Here is a 21,040-nt window from a genome sequence, read left to right as displayed (position 1 = left end):
GCGCTGGGGGCGGGCTGGGCTAGGCCACGCCCAGCGTGGAGGGGTGCGGCTGCGCAGCAACAGTGGTGTCCTATTGCCCCTCCCCTCTGTTCTGTGCCCCGCCGGGCGGGGACCGTCAGGGTCGCTGGCAAGCCAAAAGCCAGGAGCTGGTCCAGGAGGAACCTGGTGAGGAGGGCTCTCCTGTGGTGTGGGTGGACGGATGAGGGTGAGGGCATACGGGTTGAGTGGGACAGGGTAGCAGTAAAAATAGAGGGCAGGGTGGTGGCTGAATGATGGAGGCGAATGCAGAGAATGGACAGACACCGCTCTTCCAAGGGGTGAGGGCACAGACTGGAGCCCAGGGGAAAACTAGGTAGCCTGGAGATGAGAGTTGACATACTGACGCCTGCTCCATCCCTCTCTGCTACACACCTTCTCACCCCTTTCCTGCATTAATTCGCCAGACTCCGTATGGTGCATCCCGCCTCCCCATTTCGGGGCATCTGGGCGGGGTCTCCCTTGGTCCTTTTCTTTGGGAAGGCAGGGCCAGATTGCTGCAGAAAGGACCATTTTAGGCCCTATCCTTTCCAGGCCCCCAGGTCTCCCTGGGAGATCCAGAGATCAGCCGCATCCTCTGACCCTCCCCTCCACTGGGGCGGGGCGGGGGTTACACTGGACTCTATCTGCAAACATTGCAGTGGAAACTGGCAGCCAGTCCATGGCGATTTGCATGCCATTTAAATATCATCCAGAGTAGCCAGAGTCTTCCCAGGCCTGCTCCTGCCTTCAGTCACCTCAATGTCCTTCCAGCGGCTCATGTCCTTACTGGTTGGGTTTCACCACCCCTGTCTTCTAGGTCTGCACCTGTGGTTGCCAGATAGGTGGATGTGAGAGGCCCGATTCTCCCGGTTCTCTAGAGGCTACCTCATCGCCACTGGTACCATGTTGTCGCCTCAGAGGGCTTTGCTCTGCAACCTCAACCACATCCACCTCCAGCACGTCTCCCTGGGCCTGCACTTGTCCCGCCGGCCCGAGCTACGGGAGGGGCCCTTGAGCACATCCCCTCCTCCAGGAGACACCGGGGGCAAGGAGAGCCGGGGCCCGTGCAGTGGGACCCTGGTGGACGCCAATTCCAACAGCCCAGCAGTGCCCTGCAGATGCTGCCAGGATCATGGGTCCAGCTTAGAAAACCGGCTGGACCCATCACGAGAGGAGGAGGGGGCTGCCTCTCCCTCAGACCCGGGTTGCTCCTCCTCCCTCAGCTCCTGCTCAGATCTTAGCCCAGATGAGTCCCCGGTCTCAGTCTACTCTCGGAACCTGCCTGGTGATGATGAAGCCCACCTCCAGTCCAGTATCATCCCCTTGGAGCAAGGCTCCCCACTGGCGTCAGCAGGCCCTGGAGCCTGCTCCCCAGACAGCTTCTGCTGCTCTCCAGATTCCTGCTCTGGAGCGTCCTCACCACCCGGCTCTGGTCTGGACTCGAACTGCAACGCCCTAACCACCTGCCAGGACCTCCCTTCCCCAAGCCTAGAGGAAGAGGATGAGAGTGGGGAGCAGGATCTCCCTACATCTGAGCTCTTAGAAGTGGATGATGGGAAAATCGATGCTGGGAAAACGGAGCCCAGTTGGAAAATTAACCCCATTTGGAAAATTGACACAGAGAAAACTGAAGGTGGATGGAAAACCACCGAGAACGATAACCGTAGTTGGGAAATCAACGAAAATACTAACTCTAGCTGGAAAAATGAATCTGGAAAATTCAACTCTGGCTGGAAAACCAACACAGGAATCAATGATTCCGGCTCGAAAACAGATTCAGGGAAAATTGATGGGGGGTGGAGAAGTGACGTCAGCGAGGAGCCGGTGCCCCACCGGACAATCACGTCCTTCCACGAGCTGGCCCAGAAGCGCAAGCGGGGCCCGGGGTTGCCCCTGCTGCCTCAGGCCAAGAAAGATCGCAGTGACTGGCTCATAGTGTTCTCCCCGGACACGGAGCTGCCCCCCACTGGCTCGCTGGGCAGCTCCTGCGCACCTACTCGGGAAGTCACCACCTTCAAGGAACTCAGATCCCGAAGCCGGGCCCCGCCCCCGCCAGTCCCGCCCCGAGACCCCCCAGCCGGCTGGGCTCTGGTCCCGCCCCGGCCTCCACCCCCGCCCATTCCTCCACGGAGGAAGAAGAACCGACCCGGGCTGCAGCCTATAGCCGAGGGACTGCCCGACGAGGGCAGGGCGGGCAGCCCCGCAGCGGGCGAGGAGGCGCCCGCCGCGAAGGAGCCGGAGGAGGTCGGCGCTCAGGCAGGAGTCGCGGGTAAGGGCAGCGCGAGGGGAGGCGGGCTGCGCTGCGGCCTCTGAGCTTCCCACCTGGTCTGTCCCCTCCGCCCTGTTGTCCGCCTCCCGCCTTTCGGCCGGGAGTGCTCCGGGAAAGGGAGACTGGGCGGGTCTCGGCCGCCGGACTAACTCTTTGCTCCCTCTTTCTCCCGCCCCGCCCCGCCTGCTGCCCGCCCCGCTACCTTCCCTCGGCCTGGTCCTGCTACCGCCGCAGCCGGCCTGCTCCGGCCCCGGCGGCCGCGGGTTTTCCGGCTCTCGGCCCACGGGCGCCCCCTGGCGGCGGGTGGGGCCGCGCGCGCGGCCGCGTCCCTGCACTTGGCGCCCCCGGCGGGGCCGCGCACAAGGCTGCGGGGGCCGCACCTGCCGGTCCGCCAGTCCCCGGTGGGGGCCTATTCGCCGCCGCCGCGGGGAGCGCTGCCCTGCCTCGCCGGCCCGGAGCTGGCACTGCTGCTGTCCCCGCTCTTCCCCAGAAGCAGCACCTTCCCCGCCACAGCTCCCCCGCCCCGCCAGGTACCCGCCCCCCCGCTGCCACCGCCACCTCGTCCGCCGAAGGCCCCTCGCTGGACTCGGAGCCCGCCGCCTCCGCCCAGGCTACGTAAGACGGACGGGGCGAGGCTTCCCCCGTCCCCTCCCAGGTCCCTTCCGCCCTCGCCCAGCTCTGTCTACGCTCAGTCCGAGTTACCAGGCTCGGGCGGGTCCCGGCAAGTCCGCTGGTCCTCATGGGGGGCTGGGCTGCTCTGCCTGCCGCGAGCCCGTCCTCCTGGCCCCCACACCCCGGGCTGCTCCAGCGTCCACCCCCAGAACGCCGAGTCTGTGGGTCCGAGCGAGTCCGTGATCAGGCACTTGGGGTCACGCCCTCTGTGGGAGTCCTTGGTCAGTGCGGGTCTGGCCTCGCCTTGTTCGGGAAGGGCGCAGGCGGAGCTCCCTGGAATTCAGGGCGCCAGAGGCCAAGCCGTCCCCAGTGCCCGCCCGCTGTGGGTAAGGGGCTCCCTCCGCGCGAGGCTGCGCGGGGCCTCGGTATTCCCTTCCAAGGGCTTCCGAGCCTCCCGACCCTGGGGACTTGCCTCCCGCAGTATCTACTCCTTTCCATCCGTCTGTCCATTGGTCCAGGCTCCCACGTGCTCCTCAGGCCTCCGTGGGCAGGGTGGGGTCGGGGCGCCTGGTGTCCCTCTCCCCTTGTCTGGGCGCCTGGTGTCCCTCTCCCCTTGTCTGGGCGCAACCCGTTCTAAAGGCCCAGCCGTTCCCTCTGTGGGACTTTTGAGACCCAGGAGGTGGGAGCTGCGGCCTGAGGGGATGAAATGGAGCGGGGTGGGGGCCAGAGAGTGCTGGGGTCCGGGCTCCCCTCTCCCCAAGACCCTTCAAGGCAGGGATGTTGCAAATCCGCAGGAGGTTACCTGTGCGGGAGCCCGGAGTCAGTAGAGTGATCCCTTGTTACCCCGCGCTACCTTTCTTACCCTAGTTCGTGGTTCCTGGTCGTTCGCCGGTGTCCCCGGGGCTCAGCGAATGTGGATGGCAGAAGCCCAGAGCGGGACTGGCCAGCTACAGGAGCAGAAGAAAGGTGCGACGCCCTGATGCCCGGCTTCTCCTCCTCTGCAGTCTCCCCGCGTACCCAGGCGTGTGGGGTGGGGGCGGCTCTGAGGCGTCTTCCCTCCCCGCCCGCCCAGGTCTCCTGGTCGCCGTCAGTGCCTCGGTGGACAAAATCATCTCACATTTCGGGGCTGCGCGGAACTTGGTTCAGAAGGTGAAGGCAGCGGGGAGGGGGACGAGGAGGCTGATGTCTTTTCCAGGGCCCATGGACAGTGGGTGGAGGTGGGTGGAGGTGGCTGGAGGCATCACTGGACACGTCCGCATCACCGCCTCCAGGCCCAGTTGGGGGACAGTCGGCTGAGCCCGGATGTGGGGCATTTGGTGCTGACCACCCTCTGCCCTGCGCTTCATGCCCTGGTGGCAGATGGGCTGAAGCCTTTTCGGAAGGACCTCATCACCGGGCAGCGCAGGAGCAGCCCCTGGAGCGTGGTGGAGGCGTCGGTGAAGCCAGGTGAGCTAGGAGGGCGGGTACCAGACACAGTAGGGCTGGAGCCTACTGACCACGCCCCACCCTGTCCTCAGGCTCGGGCAGCCGTGCCCTCGGAGCCCTGTACAGCCAGGTCAGCCGCCTGGCCCCGCTGAGCAGCAGCCGCAGTCGCTTCCACGCCTTTATCTTGGGCCTCCTCAAGTGAGTGGCGATCTTTCTTCCCACTGCCCCTCCTTTGACCTGGGGAGCTCAGCCGCTTTGTGGGTGGGGACATAGTGGTGCCCCATGTCCCCAGAACATTGCCCTCTCCCAGTGTCATCTGCAGCCCTGAACTTTTGTTCTTTCTCCCCAGCACTAAGCAGCTGGAGCTGTGGTTTTCCAGTCTCCAGGAAGATGCAGGTCAGAGGCTCAGATGGGAGGGATGGTGATTGCTGTGTGGGGACAGGGATCTCTCCTGCTGGTTTCTACCTGTGCCAGGATGGAGTTAATCCCCATCTCCGATCTTACTCCTCTTCTGCTTACATGTCTTCCAAGAAATCTCATTGCCCATATGAAGACCCTGAGCCTTGCCTGGCCTCTGCCCTCTGCCTTTACCTTGAGGTCCAAGTTCTCCCTGGTCTGGTCAGCAGTCTAGTCTTTGCTGCCCCAGGACCTGCTAATGCAGCTCCCCCACCTGGAGCAGGCCTCCTGCCCTCTTCCTCCTCACTAACTTGCATTCAGCCTGTGAGTCCTTCCTCTGTGAGTCGTCACATCCTGTTTGGGAGTGTCCCTGTGTTGCCCCCTCCTTCTCTCTGGCCTTTGCACTGTTACTCAGCTGCCGTCACTCTGCTGTACTTGTGTCTTCCTTTCTAGGCTAGGTTCCACACAGGCAGGGGAGTATCCCACTGTGTCCCTTCTTTCCCTGCCCCAGTGCCCGCACAGAGTTAGGCCTAGGAGTGCAGATGTGGGCATGGGGAGGAGGGTCCTCTGGGCCCAGGCCCAGGGCAGGAGCTGAGGTTGGCCTGCTCTTTTCCAGGCCTGCTGTCCCTCCTGTACCTCCCCACAGGATTCTTCTCCCTGGCCCGCAGTGGCTGTCCCTCTCTGTCCACAGAGTTGCTGCTCTTGCTGCAGCCGTTGTCAGTGCTCACCTTCCACCTGGACCTCCTTTTCGAGCACCATCACCACCTGGCCCTGGGCCCGACCCAGGCACCTGCGCCCCCAGGCCCACCTCCAGCCCTGCAGCAGACAGTGCAGGCTGTGCTGCACTGGGGCGGGCGTTTGGCCCAGAGCCTTCGGGGTGCTTCCAGGGAGGCTGCTCCAGGCCCCTTGGTACCCCCAAGCCCTCCCACACCTGGCAGCTGGTGGGAGCAGCTGACCCAGGCCTCTCGGGTCTATGCCTCTGGGGGCACAGAGGTCTTCCCTCTTCCCCGGTGGGGACTCGGACGTCATGGAACTGCCACCGAAGGTACACAGGAGAGACCCCCAGCTACAGAGGAAACAGCACCAGGCGGAGGCATGTGGCTGGGGAGGCTGTTTGGAGTGCCTGGAGGCCCTGCAGAGAATGAGAGTGGAGTCCTGAAGTCCAGGTAGTGGGCTGCCTTGTCTCCTCTGTGACCTGACTCCCTCTCATTCTCCAAGGGCCTCACCTGAAACCCTTTTATTTGGCTTTTTTTTTTTTTTTTTTTAAGCAGTGTTACTTTATTTATTTATTTTTGCAGTTTTGGTCAGGGCCGGGCTTGAACCCACCACCCCTGGTATATGGGGCCGGCACCCTACTCCTTGAGCTACAGGCACCGCCCCCCCTTTGTTGTTTGGTAGTGCTCACATGGAGATAGTCTGTTTTTCTGCAGCTGGGAGCTAAAAATGGTTACAAATGGTTGGATTTAATGGTTACCAAGTGCCTTTATGTTTTCAGTTTTGTCTTTTGGCCCTCAGGGTTTAAAATACAGTCATCCCTGGACATCTGTAGGGGATTGGTTCTAGAACCCCTGCTCTTGTGACACCCACACATGGGCATGTATCAGTCACCCTGCAGGGCCCTATTTGCAGGAAGTCAGCCTTCAGCATACATTGGTTTTGCACCCCAAGAATACTGTATTTCTGATCTGTGTTTGATTGAAAAAGCTCACATATAAGTGGACCCACGCCATTCAAACACACGTTATTTCAGGGCCAACTTTATTTTCTATCTGGCCCTTTACAAAAGAGAAACAACTTGCTGACCCTGCTCTAGGGCTTGACCATTGGTAGCTCTTCAGTGGCTTCAGGTATGCTAGTGAACTGGATTTCTGTGAGCCGCATAGACCCTGCTGATTCCATATGTTCCATGTGACTTTTGGTGTTGTAGACCTTTGCTGTCATCTCCTTAGCCACCCTAAAGGTACCTGTGTCTCACAATAGTCACTCTGCCCTCAGCAGTGACCAACCCTGACCTCTGACACCATGGTTGGGGCCCCTCAGCCTTTTCCTGCCTCCAGATTCCTGGGTTCTTGGGTTTTGTTTCTAGAGGTGGGGTGACCTCTGACCCTATGCGCTTTCTTCCAGGAGGCCATCTAGCTGGTTGCCCCTGACAGTAAGTGTGTTGGCTCTGGTGAGACGGGGGCCAGCTCCTGAGACTCCTCCTGGAGAGCTGAAAGCCTTGGTGCCCAGCACGGTGCAGACCCACAGGTCAGGAGGGCGGAACACTGAGCCAGTGCAGACTGTGTGTGGGTTTGTGTGCATTCCTGTCTTCACAGAGCAGGTGGCAGGTAGTGTGAGAGACCCTGGCCTTAGTTTGCATTGCATCTTTGCTATTATTATTGGTGTGACACCAATTTCTCTGAGCCTTAGTTCCTTTCTCTATAAAAAAACCATACTTTGTAATATCTTTGTTATAGTTGTTGTGAAGACTAAACATGATTTTTTTTTTTTGAGACAGAGTCTCAAGCCGTCACCCCCTCTGGGTACAGTGCTATGATGTCATAGCTCACAGCAACCTCCAACTCTTGGGCTTAAGCGATCCTCTTGCCTTAGTTTTTCTGTTTTTAGTAGAGACAGGGTCTTGCTCTTGCTCAGGTTGGTCTCAAACTTGTGAGCTAAAGCAATCCAGCCACCTCAGCCTCCCAGAGTGTTAGGATTACAGGCGTGAGCCAATGTGCCTAGCCTTTTTTTTTTTTGAGACAGAGTCTCACTTTATCACCCTCGGTAGAGTGCTGCGGCATCACAGCTCACAGCAATGTCCAACTCCTGGGCTTAGCAGATTCTCTTGCCCCAGCCTCCCGAGTAGCTGGGACTACAGGCGCCCGCCACAATACCCGGCTATTTTTTTGTTGCAGTTTGGCCAGGGCTGTGTTTGAACCTGCCACCCTTGGTATGTGGGGCTGGCACCCTACCCACTGAACCACAGGTGCTGCCCCCAGCCTTTTTTTTTTTTTTTTCTTGAGACAGAGTTTCATTCCATTGCCCTGGAAAGAGTGCCACCATAGCATCATAGCTCATAGCAACCTCAAATTCCTGGCCTAAAGAAATCTTGCTTCAGCCTCCTAAGTAGCTGGGACTACAGGCGCCCACCACGATGCCCGGCTATTTTTTAGAGATGAGATCTTGCTCTGGCTCAGGCTGGTCTTGAACCTGTGAGCTCAGGTGATCCACTTGCCTCAGCCTCCCAAGTGCTGGGATTACAGGTGTGAGCCACCGTGCCTGACTCGTTTTTCTATTTTTAGTAGAAATAGGGTCTTAATGTTGTTCAGGCTAGTCTTGAACTCCTGAGCTCAACCAATTCACCTGCCAGATTATAGGTGTAAGCCACCGCGCCTGGTCTGATTAAACATAATTTTATAAAACATCTGGCGCATAGTAGGTACTCTGAGGTAGTCTTTTGTTATTATGTGTACATGGAGGGATTGTATGTCCATTTATTGGGGTCTTCTAATCTGGCACCAGGGGCTGCTCTTACTTTGGGGTCCTATTTCTTTTGGATTCTTTAAATTTATTGAATTAAGCATCTTGATTTTTTCATACTGAGCACTATTTTTCAAGTTTAGTAATGTGTTGCTGATAGATGGAGATACATTCTGATAAATGTACTGAGGTGACTTCATGGTTTTGTGCACATCACAGAGTGCACTTAACCCCCCCTCATGTGGGGCAGCCTTTTACCCTCTAGGTTGTGTGGCATTGTCTGCTGCTCCCAGCCTGCAAGTCTATACAGTGTGTATAGACAGGTGTATGAGTACTATAAGCAGCTGTGATACAGTGGTAAGTAAGCATGTGTGTATCTAAACTTCTAAAAAGTTACAGTTAAAAATATGGTGTTAGGCCAAGGGCGATGGCTCACTCCTGTAATTCCAGCACTCTAGGAGGATGAGGTGGGAGGATCTCTTCGAGACCAGCCTGAGCAAGAGTGAGACCCTGTCTCTAAAAAATAGTTGGATGTGGCTCAGTGTCCACAGCACAGTGGTTATGGTGCCAGCCACATACACTAGGGTGGTGGGTTCAAACCCGGCGTGGGACAGCTGAACAACTGCAATAAAAAAATAACCGGGCGTTGTGGCAGGTGCCTGTAATCCCAGCTACTTGGGAGGCTGAGGCAAGAGAATTGCTTAAGCCCAAGAGTTTGAGGTTGCTGTGAGCTGTGACACCACTGCACTCTACCAAGGGCGACATAGTGAGACTCTGTCTCAAAAAAAAAAACTCAAAAAAATAGCTGGATGTTGTGGTGGGCACCTCTAGTCCCAGCTACTTGGGAGGCCAAGGCAAGAGGATCACTTGAGGGCAGGAGTTTGAGGTTACTGTGAGTTACGATGCTCAAGGGTGACAGAGTGAGACTTTGTCTCAAAAAAACAAAACAAGGGGGCACCTGTGGCTCAATGGAGTAGGGCGCCAGCCCCATATGCCGGAGGTGGCGGGTTCAAACCCAGCCCTGGCCAAAAACTGCAAAAAAACAGAAAAACAAAAACAAAAAAACAAAACAAAACAAAAAAATACCGATGGCTGTGGTGGCTCATGCCTGTAATTCCAGTACTGTGGGAGGCTGAGGAGGGAGAATTGCCTGAGCTCAGGAGTTTGAGACTTGCCTGACTGAGAGTGAGACCACAACTCATAAAAAAATGAAAAACCCAACTGGGCACCTCGGTGAGTGCCTGTAATCCCAGAGGCTTCCAGAGGCTGAGGCAGCCGATGCCCACAGCCCGAGCCTGAGGTTGCAGTAAGCTATAATGCCATTGCACTCTGCTCAGGGCATAGGGTGGGACTCTTGTCTCATCAACAACAACAATAATACAGTGCTATGATCCAAGCAAGTCCTGTTGTGTGTGTGTGTGTGTGCTGCCCCCAATGTCATTATGCCATGCAGGGCTGCACTATGTGCTGATCAGGGCATTGGCAGGAGGGACACAAAGTTAAATTTATGGAAGTCCAAATGTGGTACAGATTAGGAAAGAAAGGCTGAGTCCCTTGAGGCAGCAGACAGGGTTTCTTCCTCAGCATTGGAGGTGGGGGGCTCAGTGACGACGTAGGCTGTGCATCTGGCGGGAGCAGCAGGAGGCAAAGGTGGGGAGGCCAGAGTGCAGTAGGTGAGGAACTGTGGTGTGTGACAGGTCGTGGCTGGAGTAGAGGAGGCTGACGGTGGTAACAGTGAGGCTGGCAGGGTCAGTGAGCCTGCTCAAGAGCCTGGACCTTTTCCTGAGATAGTGGGAGCCCTCAGAAGGTCATCAGTCTGGGAATGACATGCTTGCTGTAGCCTAGAAATTTCTGTTGTGTGGAGAATGGGCCTTGGGAGGAAGCCAAGTGAGATTACATGTGTATGCAGTGGTCCAGATAGAGGACAGAGGCCTCAGTGAGGATGGTGGCAGTTGATTTTTTTTTTTTGGTGGCAGTACATTTTTTTTTTTTTTTTTTTTCTTTTAGAGACGGAGTCTCACTTTATGGCCCTCGGTAGAGTGCCGTGGCCTCACACAGCTCACAGCAACCTCCAACTCCTGGGCCCAAGCGATTCTCCTGCCTCAGCCTCCCTAGTAGCTGGGACTACAGGCGCCCGCCACAACGCCCGGCTATTTTTTGGTTGCAGTTTGTCCGGGGCCGGGTTTGAACCCGTCACCCTCGGTATATGGGGCCGGCGCCCTACCGACTGAGCCACAGGCGCCGCCCTGTGGCAGTACATTTTTAAGAGAACAAGTAGGCAGGATGTAGGAGATACAAACACCAAACTAATTTTGGTGTTGGGTTGGATGTGAAAAGTAAGATACCCAGGAGCAACTGAGTGGATAGTGGGGTTGTCACCACAGGAGATATAGGAGAGAGTGGTTTGGATGGTTAAGAAGAAGAGTCATGGCCGGGTGTGGTGGCTCATGCCTGTAATCCTAGCACTCTGGGAGTCTGAGGTGGGTGGATTTCTTAAGCTCATGAGTTCGAGATCAGCTTGAGCAGGAGTGAGACCCTGTCTGTACTAAAAATGAAAAACTGAGGCAACAGGATCACTTGAGCACAAGAGTTTAAGGTTGCTGTGAGCTATGATGCAAGAGCACTCTACCAAGGGCGACAAAGTGAGACTTTGTCTCAATTAAAAGAAAAAAGACCTGTGATCCTAGCATTTTGGGAGGCTGAGGGGGTGGATTGCCTGAGCTCACTGGACCCGTCTCTAAAAATAGCTGGGCATGTCTATAATCCCAGCTACTCCAGAGGCTGAGGCAAGAGAATCACTTGAGCCCAAGAGTTTGAGGTTGCTGTGAGCTATGACGTTACCGCACTCTACTAAGTGTGACAAAGTGAGACTATCAAAAAAAAAAAAAAAAAAGGAGAGAGAGGGCCGGGGGTTCAGACAGAGTTAGCAATGTGGACAGGGCGTCCTGGGTCCCCTCTAGAACCCAGTCAGTGTTCACTGAGGTGAGCCACTTAGGACACCCCATAGAATGGGGGATGACCTAGTCTGGGGACAGTTGGGCACCGCCACCTCAGGTCATCCCACTGTCTTCCTTTGGCTCTCCTCAGGGCAGTTCGGGCTCTCTGTGACCACATTGCTGCAGGACCTGACCAGTTGAGCTTCCGCTGTGGGGAAGTGCTGCGTGTCATTGCCACAGTGGATGAGGACTGGCTGCGCTGTGGGCGGGATGGCTCGGAGGGGCTGGTGCCTGTTGGGTATACCTCCCTCGTTCTCTAGCCCTGAGCCTTTCCTTCGCTGTACATGTTTCTCTCCTGTCACCTGGGAATGGAATGGTCCATGAACAGTAATCCATGTAAACCTACCATCCCAGGGGCTTTTTCCCTGTTGACAAAATGGCATTTCTTCCCATATCCATTTCTACCAATATTTAAAACAAATTTCCCTTCCTTCCTCCCATACCCATCTGTAAGGTGAAATCTGCTCTTCCAAATATATAAAAGGAATTGCCCTCCTGTAATCTCTTTCCTTTTTCCCATCTGTGTAAGGACTTCTTATCTGCAAGATGGAAATCCAGCCCTCCTCTCTTCATGCACAAGTGGACTGTGCCAGCAGAGCATATGCCTTGGCCGCCCCAAGCTAGAAGGCCCCGTTCCCCTTCTGTGTATGGACTCCCACTCTGCCTCCCCCTGCCTGTGTTGATCTGTTCACGCTGCAGTATTTGCCGAGCCTGACACCCCTGGTGGGTGGCCTGTGCTGGTGGGCTGCCTCTTCTGTCTCAATAAAGTGTGGGAGCTGAATGTGTGTGTCACTGTGGGTTTCAGGACATAGGGGACATGAGGGAGAGGAAGGAAGACCTCTTATGTGAGGCCAGGGCAGATGCTCCCTTCCTAGCGCAGGTTCAGTTCCTGCCCCTTGAGGGGTAGAGAAATAGCCGACTGGTTCCTGACTCATAAGTGTTCCCTGGGTAGAAATGACAAGAGCCTGACTAAATATGGGGGGAGGACAGATTTAGCCCTAGAAATTGTTTACTAGATTCATTTCGGAGGGAAAGACTTAAGAGGTGCAAGAAATGTCACATTTTTACTCTTTAGTACTACCTATTTAATATCATTCTGGTGATACAGTTTCAAGTAAAAGGAAAACAAACCTACTTTTTTAGGAGTTGGATTCCTCAGTCTTTTGAAACAGTAAGAACGACTAAAACTCTTTGGAGCAGTGATTCTCAACCGGTGTGCAGTGGCACTCTGGTGTACCATGAGAGGATTAGAACATTATTTTCAAAAGAAGTTCAAAGCACAGTAAGTGTATTCTTTCTCTTTACTCACACTTTTCTATTTGTGGGTGAGCACACAGATTGAAGTCTGGTTCCAACACCAGCCCTAGGTAATCTCTGGCAAGTTTTTAACCTTCCTGAGATTCAGTTTTCATGTCTACAAGTTGGGAATAACAACATCAGAGGGCCATTATGAAGACTATGTCATCTTGGGCAGGTTATTTAATGTTTCTTGCTTCAATTTCCTCACCTATAAAGTTGGATTTTGGTACCTATCAAAATTGGGTTTTGTTGTTGAGGATTAATAAAAATGAATACATGGAAATTGCTTATGACAGAAATTATCTAACATATAGCAGCCTAGAAAATATGGCCTAAAGTTATCACTGCCGGCCTTGCAGCTGTTAATGAGAAATAGATGGAGATGACACACATTATGTGCAAAGGACGGAGGTACATAGTATAGCACAGCATGTTTAACACACTGTTGGACATTCATGTGTAGGTGATTATTGTGCTATTTAGGCTGGGTCTGAACTAGAAAGATCCTAGTACTGAAGACATGGCTTTATACTTTACTGGTAAGCGTGTTGATGTGGGGCCCAGTACACTGATGATGTGGTTTTAGAAAGATCCCCTTGGAAACAGGAAGGAGAAGTTCCTGGAAGAAAATGGAGGTTAGAAAAGAACAAGCTCCCCAGACCAGAGTTAGGAAAAGTTTTTTCCATTTTAATACTAGACTTTAAAGAATTGAGATGCAAGCTTTTTATGCAATTACATCCAATGTTAAAATTGGTAATACATAATTTACAAAGATTAACATCAAAACAATCATCTATTTAGATATGCTTCTGTAAAAAGGAAATATATTAGCAGCATTTGTGTTTTCCGCAATCACACGGCCTACAGACATGCAGACTAGCTCTGTACCTATGTGCAGTGATGTAGTGCTTTGCTGCGCACTTCAAACACCGAAACCCGCCTGGCAGCTGGGGGGTTCTTTTTATTTCGTTATTATAAAATAACCGAAAAATAAAAAAAGGCATTAATTTCTACACCAGTAAGAAAAAACAAGTTTTTGCACTTACCTAACATTTGATTGTCTAAAAAACATTTGTTTTTAGTCTTTCAACAAAAGAAAGATAAAATGACAGAGCGTAGTGTCTTTTGCTTCTGTTCTTACATTTTACAAAGTTTTTTTTCTTTTTCAACTTTTTTAAAATTTTAGTGTTTAACACTATAAAGGAAACATTGAATTTTAATCTCTTTCTTGTCATTTTCTTGCTTTTGACTAAAAGGAGACCCACAAAGTGCCCCTAGTCCCCCCTCCCTCCCACCCACTCCCTGCAATGAAAAACAAAAGCAACCAGACGGGTCTGGACATGCGATCTCTCCCCTCCACATGTTTGAGTACTTTATACCCGGGTCTCTTAGTAATGTACAGTGCTTCTCTACAGTAAGAAAATACTCCAAACTATTTTCTTAATTCTCTTTTTTCTTTAATAAAATATTTATTTTGCTTTTTCTCTGCTGAAGGGGATCACTGGCATCCCCTCTCTCTTTTGTTTTGTTTTTTCCTCAAGAATGACAAAGGAGAAAAAGAAAAAAAGATTCAGTGGAATGGAAGGTGGTCAGCAACTCTACCCAAATGAGTCGGAGCATCGTCATCATGAGGGGAAATGTACAATTAGGACAGCATTGGTCCAATATTAGAAAAGAGTAATGGGACATGTTTACTATTGTATTGCTTACCAATCACGCGTCAGATATATATATATATACACACACACACACACACACATATATATATATACACTCACAACTTGGCACATTTAAAAACCATCTTTTATAAGAACATCTAAAACGTATATGCATATGTATGTCTGAGGAGACAACAAAGCAAAGCTTTTTAAATTTTATTTTTAAAGAGACAGTATAGTCTGGTGACTTCTGGTCAAGAGAACAGGAAGGAGACACCCTGGATACACCTGATGATGAAGTCACTCGGGATGGGGGATGGTGGTTGGGTTGAGAGGCGAAAAGAGCACACTGTCTCTTTAAGAAATGGACACTGAAAACTGTACAATTAAGAAAACAAGATTAGTGTTTTCAATTGATAATCTACACTCACAACAAATACTCTGATAGGCGAATACTGCTGAACAGTTTATGTTATGTAGTGACTTGTTAGTGGGGAGAGTTTAGAGTTCTAGTTACGTATGTTTTAAAATGACTTTATTTTCAGGTGGTGCCTGTGGCTCAAAGGCAGGGTGCCGGCCCCATATGCCAGAGGTGGCAGGTTCAAACCCAGCCCTGGCCAAAAACCGCCAAAAAGAAAAAAAAAAAGAGACTTTATTTTCAACTAAGTCCATTTGCACAGCACGGCAGACACACTAGGACCACAGCACATCAAAAATGGCATGTGTACTGGCGGGGGCCTGGCTTTCTCATTAGAAAAAAAAATGTCCAACAGGTTATAAAGAGTAAAACAAAAATAATTATAAGAAGTACTGTGCCCTTCTGACCCCATAGGGGCTTTCCCTATTCTATGATTCCATTTTGGGGAGTACAGGTAGGGAGGGGGCAGCAATGACAAGTGCTTTGAGCTGTCAACTTATGTTTTACTCTACCTTGGGCAAAAAAGGAGAGAGAAACTTTACTGGTCTGGCAAGAGGCCTCTGGTACTGTCACAGGTCTCTGGAGCAGCTCTTAGAGCCAACAGCACAGTTGGGGGTGGGAGTGGGAGTACAGCCCTGTCCTTTTAGACTTTGAGTTACACCTGGGTATAGAAAGCAGCCTCTCAGCAGTGCCTGTGGGATCTGAGGATGACACAGGAAAATCCCGAGCTGTGGGGGAGGGGCAAGTGCTATGAAGTACCAACAGTTCTGGTCATCCCCAGTGTGGTCCTCCCTCCCTCTGTTATTAACCCTTCAGGTGAAGCAATGGAAAGGAAAATTAAACTGAACTGTCTTGGACAGATCCCCTTTCTCTTCCTCTCCACTAGCTCCAGAGTGTAGTAAGTACCTAATGTCAACAACAAGGCTCCCTTCCCCGTGTCTGGACGGACCCTTCCCACCCATCTACACCACAGAGCAGGAGGCAGGACTGATTAGTTCCACTGGATCCCAGATGCCTTAGGTTCTCATTCTTTTAGGATCACTTCCGAAAGCTGTTTTCTGGGATAAACAAAGTACGTCTTCGCAGTTTCCTGCCTGATCCTTCCTCCAACAAGTAGGTCACATCAATGGCTAAAAACAAAACCAAAGAGGCTCATGAAATACCACTCTCCCCCTCCTTATTCCAGATTTGAGATCTAAGGAGAACACAGAAACTTAGTAAATTCTTTTCAGACCTATAAGCAATTTAGGCCCCTCCTCTAATCCTAGATGAAAAAGGTGGTTTTCTAAAGGAGGGCATTTCAAGAGTTTCATTCCCAAGATACACCCGTATTTTGCCATGTATAATACATAACCATGTTTTGGGCCCAAACCTTCAAGAGAATGTCCCTTGACAAGTGGCTGGCTCTTGCAGGACAGACACATCTGAGGGGGGACTAACACTCCCCTTGTAAACACACCACCCTCCTGAGGTTGCCTGTTTATGAAGGCTGATCCCTCCCTTTCTCCCAGAAGCCCTTCCCTTCCCACATGGCTGGCACTGGGAGCTTTTCAGGCCATTTGAACCACTGCAGCTAGTGGGTCCGCATGAGGATCCTGGTTTCCTTCATGTGGCTGGGCTTTGGACCTCTGGACTCCTCCTCCTAAGCTGTACTACTCATATATAATACACACCCTATTTTCCCTTCAAAAATGTGAACAAAAATGTGCATTATACGTGGCAAAATACAACACCACAACGTTGGGCTATTTTTAGAGATGGGGTCTTGCTCTTGCTCAGGCTAGTCCTGAGCTCATGAGCTCAAGCGATCCGTCCACCTTGGCTCCCAGAGTGCTAGGATTATAGGAGTGAGCCACCATGCCCAGCCCTCATTTATCATTTATTTTAGACACTAGATATAAGCCCAATTTTTCATACCATTTTTTCCAGGGATTTTTTCAAGGAGATTGAGCAAAATCTGGTTGAGTCGTTCCCGTTGGTTATGCCGTCGTTCCTCAGGGGTACAAGCTGATTGGAGTTCCTGACTACTTTCTTCTGTTTTTTTTTCACCCCCAATGACATCAGCAGTGGTCCCTTCCCGTTCCTCCAGGTGAGGCATCTCATTGGCTGCTTGCTCTTGACTGGCTAGAACCTCTTCAATCAAGGGTAGAGCATCATCTTCCTGGACCAGATCTTTCAGGGGTGGTTTTGAGCGCTCAGACTTCCAGGATGATCTGCCAGAAGGACAGGTGATTTTAGGGCAAGCCTCATGGGGACAGAGAATGGGAATGAAGGGCAGAGGTCTCAGGATGGCTTAAGGTCATAAAGTTTAGCTGTCAGAGCCTTGCCTTGAGGTAAGAAACTTGACTCTTATCTTTACTGGACAAATAAATACCTTTCTTTGAAAATTAATTTGTAAAATTCAACTTTTATTCTTTCTCTACTAAGGCAGCGGGGTCATGACCCACAGGAGGGCTGTGGGATTAGGAAGGTTGAGAACTGCTGCTCTAAGGAATCTGAAGCACAAATGAGATAGCAATCTATAAAATATAATAGAGTTGGTAAAATAACTGCTCTGTAGGGCAGTGCCTGTGGCTCAGTGAGTAGGACACCGGCCCCATATACTGAGGGTGGCAGGTTCAAACCCAGCCTCAGCCAAACTGCAAGAAAAAAATAGCCAGGTGTTGTGGTGGGCGCCTGTAGTCCCAGATACTCAGGAGGTTGAGGCAAGAGAATTGCCTAAGTCCAAGAGCTAGAGGTTGCTGTGAGCTGTGACACCACAGCGGTCTACCGAGGGTGACAAAGTGAGACTCCCATCTCTAAAAAAAAAAAATAAATAAAATAAATAAATCCCTGCTCTGTAAGTATGGAGAAGCACTGCATAGCTCACAACAGTACAGCTTTAATTTATGTACTTTATTTATTAGAGACAGAGTCTTGACCTGTCACCCTAGCTTGAGTGCAGTGGCATCACTGTAGCTCACTACGACCTCAAATTCCTGGGTTCAAGCAATTCTCCTGCCTCAGCCCCCTGAGAAGCTGGGACTACAGGTGGCCCCCACAATGCCTAAGTTTTCTATTTTTAGTAGACATGGGGGGTCTCACTCTTGTTTAGGCTGGTCTCTGAATTCTGATCTCTGGGGTTGGTGTCACAGCTCACAGTAACCTCAAACTCTTGGGCTGAAGTGATCCTCTTGACTCAGCCTCCTGAGTAGCTGGGACTACAGGCGCCCACCAGAATACCCAGCTATTTTTTTGTTTTTTAGAGATGAGGTCTTGCTCTAGGTCAGACTGGTCTTGAACTCATGAGCTCAGACAACCCACCTGCTTCAACCTCCCAGAGTGCTAGGATTATAGGTGTGAGCCCAATATAAATATTTAAATAGAGCGTTTTACTTTTCCTGAATTTCTTTTATATATCAATAGCATTTTTTCTCTAATGGTTCAGTTGTTGTTCCCCTACTCAATAGGTAAAGAAGTTAAAAGGAAGGCTTCTCCATGAATATCTCTCTTTGTCCAAAAAGAAAAAAAAAAAAGAACTACAAACACCTGTTCACTTCTGGCTACATGTGTTACTTGAAAGAGGCACCAAGAGCTGATAGCCTTGAGGCAAGAGGGAATGCTTATAGACATGGAAAAAGAATTTTCTGAGTTGTTCCCAATTCTGTTGTAAATCTTCTCCTTCTCTATCTCTATTCTCTCTCAGCCTCCCTGCTCCCCCACTATGATGCCATAATGGGATTGTATGTGCTGAACTCCATTTCTTCCATATTGTTGGCACCACACTGGGTTACTCTGCAGAAAATACCCAATCCTAGTGGTGGAGTTGAGTGGGTAGTTCCTTGTTCTCTTGTTCCTTTCAAGCTCTTGGTCAATCCCTTAGGATCCTTACATCCCCCATGGGACTCACCGCCCTCCATTCCTCTTGTAGTTGTCTGGAACATAATGAGGCTGCAGAGAAGAAAAGAAAGTGATAAGCAGATTGTAGAAGCTGGCAAAGCTAGCTCTGGTCTGGGGCCAGTCAGGGTAAGAGATGAAGGGCTAAAGCCCTTACAAATTGGGTGACTATGTTTTAAGGTCAGAAGATTAGTACTTCTATCAATAGGCCACAGTGGTTTCTAGCATTTTTGTAATCCTAGAATGGCAAAAGAAGGGAGAAGCTCACAATTTTCTCTACCTCATTTCACTTTATAAACACACTCATGTGCTGCCTGATGACAGGATGTTTTCTGAGAGATGCATCACCAGGCAGTCTCACCGTGTGAGCACGGCACAGTGCACCTGCACACACCGGGATGGTGTGGCCTGCTGTTCTCAGGCTACAAGCCTGCACAGCATGTCACATACTGAATACTGTAGGCGACTGTCATCACATGGTAAGTATTCTGAGAAAAGGTAACGAATGCAGCATGCTACGGCGTTACGATGGTTATGGTGACAGTGATTTTTCAGCTCCATTACAATCTTGTGGGACCGCCACTGTGTACATGGCTGCTGACTGAAGCATCGTTATGGGCACATGACTGCAGTTAAGGTTGGAGCTGCAAAGCCCATCATTAAGCTGCTGACTGAACAAGCAGGACCAAGTAAGTCTAGATGCGAAGAGAAGACCTGCTGGTGGGAAGAGAGAATGTAAGATTCTTTGGAAAAAATCCAAAAAATAATAATAGAAAAAATAGGAATGTAAAGATTTGCTTTATGGTTAGATTATCTCTAAAGCATTTCTAGGGTGACAGCTATGAATTTTAACAGGCCCATTAAGAAAAGATTAAAAAATGGGCGAGGAGCATTGGCTCAGGCATGTAATCCCAGAACTCTGGGAGACCCAGGCGGGTGGACTGCTTGAACTCATGAGTTCAAGGCTAGCCTGAGCAAAAGTGAGACTCTGTCTTTAAAAATAGCCAGGCATTGGGTGGCACCTGTGGCTCAAGGAGTAGGGCACCGGCCCCATATACTGGAGGTTGTGGGTTCAAACCTGGCCCCAGCCAAAAATTGAAAAAAAAAAAAACCAAAACAAAACAAAACAAGTGAGTTTTGGGTGGAGCCTGTGACTCAAGGAGTGGGGCACCAGCCCCATATACTGGAGGTGATGGGTTCGAAACTAGCCCCGGCCAAAAACTGCAATAAAAATAAACTTGTTTGGCTCAGCGCCTGTGGCTCAAACGGCTAAAGCGGCAGCCACATGCACCTGAGTTGGTGAGTTCCAATCCAGCCCAGGCTCGCTAAACAACAATGATGGCTGCAACCAAAAAACAGCCGCGAGTTGTGGCGGGTGCCTGTAGTCCCAGCTACTTGGGAGGCGGAGGCAGGAGAATTGCTTGAGCCCAGGAGTTGGAGGTTGCTGTGAGCTGTGATGCTACAGCACTTCACCCAGGGCGACAGCTTGAGGCTCTGTCACATAACAAAACAAAACAAAACCTTGTTTAATTAAAAAAAAAAAAAAAAAAAAAAAAAAGGCCAGGCATGGCTCAGTGCCTGTAGCACAGTGATTACAGCGCCAGCCATATACACTTAAGTTGGCAGGTTCAAACCCATAAAACAACGACAACTGCAACAACAAATAGCCGGGCATTGTGGCGAATGCCTGTAGTCCCAGCTACTTGGGAGGCTGAGGCAAGAGAATCACTTAAGCCCAAGAGTTTGAGGTTGCTGTGAGCTGTGATGCCACAGCACTCTACTGAGGGTGACATAGTGGGACTGTCTCAAAAAAAAAAAAAGAAGGCCAGGCCTTGTGGTGGGCCCCTGTAATCCCAGCTACTGTAGAGGCTGAGGCAAGAGGATTGTTTGAGCCCAAGAGTTTGAAGTTGCTGTGAGCTATGATGTCACAGTACTCTACCCAGGGCAACAAAGTGAGACTCAGTCTCAAAAAAAAAAAAAAAAGGGCGGTGCCTGTACCTCAGTGGGTAGGGTGCCAGCCACATAAACCCAGACTGGCAGGTTCAAACCCGCCCGGGCCAGCTAAAACAACAATGACAACTGCAACAAAAAAAACATAGCCAGGTGTTGTGGTGGGCACTCGTAGTCTCAGCTATTGGGAGGCTGAGGCAAGAGAATTGCTTCAGCCCCAGAGTTTGTGGTTGCTGTGAGCTATGACACCATGGCACTCTACCCAGGGCAAGAGCTTGAGACTCTGGAAAAAAAAAAAAAAACCACCAAAAAATTCATGAGGCACTCAGTTGGGGTTTCATCACAGCAAACAAAGGACTGGATAATCAAAATATGGAAAGATGAATGACATAAAATAATTGGCATATGTTCTCAATAATTTGAAAGAAAAAACACACAGAACAAAGACTGAAAATGAAAATGCTGACCAGATGTAGCTCATGCCAGTAATCCTAGCACTCTGGGAAGCCAAAAGCAGAATGATCACTTGATTTTCTCTCTCTCTTTTTTTTTTTTTTGGAGACAGAGTCTTACTTTGTCATCCTTGACACAGTTACATGGCGTCATAGCTCACAGCAACCTCAAACTCTTGGGACCAAGCAATCCTCTTTTTCAGTTTTTCATT

At 50.9% G+C, this 21,040-nt stretch overlaps 2 protein-coding genes across 11 annotated transcripts in view; one reads left to right on the top strand and one right to left on the bottom strand.

Annotated features, from left to right (window-relative positions):
* The first annotated feature begins 65 nt into the window (after nt 1–65).
* Nucleotides 66–11,956, top strand: RUSC1 (RUN and SH3 domain containing 1). Of its 5 annotated transcripts, XM_053604707.1 has the most exons (11): nt 66–165; nt 836–2,287; nt 2,522–2,902; nt 3,767–3,865; nt 3,972–4,048; nt 4,171–4,345; nt 4,417–4,522; nt 4,674–4,720; nt 5,337–5,886; nt 6,845–6,967; nt 11,267–11,956. In XM_053604707.1, exons 2-11 carry the CDS (start codon nt 922–924, stop codon nt 11,433–11,435), a joined length of 3,093 nt encoding a protein of 1,030 aa, XP_053460682.1. In that variant the 5' UTR covers nt 66–165; nt 836–921; the 3' UTR covers nt 11,436–11,956. The 5 variants fall into 5 exon arrangements, with proteins under 5 accessions (XP_053460682.1, XP_053460684.1, XP_053460683.1 ...); XM_053604709.1 differs by lacking the exon at nt 2,522–2,902; XM_053604708.1 differs by lacking the exons at nt 6,845–6,967; nt 11,267–11,956 and having other exon boundaries at nt 2,522–3,578; nt 5,337–5,436.
* A 1,184-nt stretch (nt 11,957–13,140) lies between these two features.
* The window catches only part of ASH1L (ASH1 like histone lysine methyltransferase), a 204,849-nt gene continuing 196,949 nt past the window's right edge, over nt 13,141–21,040 (bottom strand). For all 6 annotated transcript variants that reach the window (XM_053604681.1, XM_053604679.1, XM_053604684.1 and 3 more), the window contains 3 exons: nt 18,440–18,480; nt 16,468–16,763; nt 13,141–15,680 (listed from right to left, as the gene is read on the bottom strand). In XM_053604681.1, the coding sequence (XP_053460656.1) occupies nt 15,589–15,680; nt 16,468–16,763; nt 18,440–18,480 (429 nt within the window). In that variant the 3' untranslated portion in view covers nt 13,141–15,588. The remainder of the gene's footprint in view (nt 15,681–16,467; nt 16,764–18,439; nt 18,481–21,040) is intronic.

This window comes from Nycticebus coucang, chromosome 10 (genome assembly GCF_027406575.1).
Source record: "Nycticebus coucang isolate mNycCou1 chromosome 10, mNycCou1.pri, whole genome shotgun sequence".
Classification (NCBI taxonomy): domain Eukaryota; kingdom Metazoa; phylum Chordata; class Mammalia; order Primates; family Lorisidae; genus Nycticebus; species Nycticebus coucang.
Note: the sequence above shows the minus strand (reverse complement) of the source record. Positions and strands in the feature narration are given on the sequence as shown.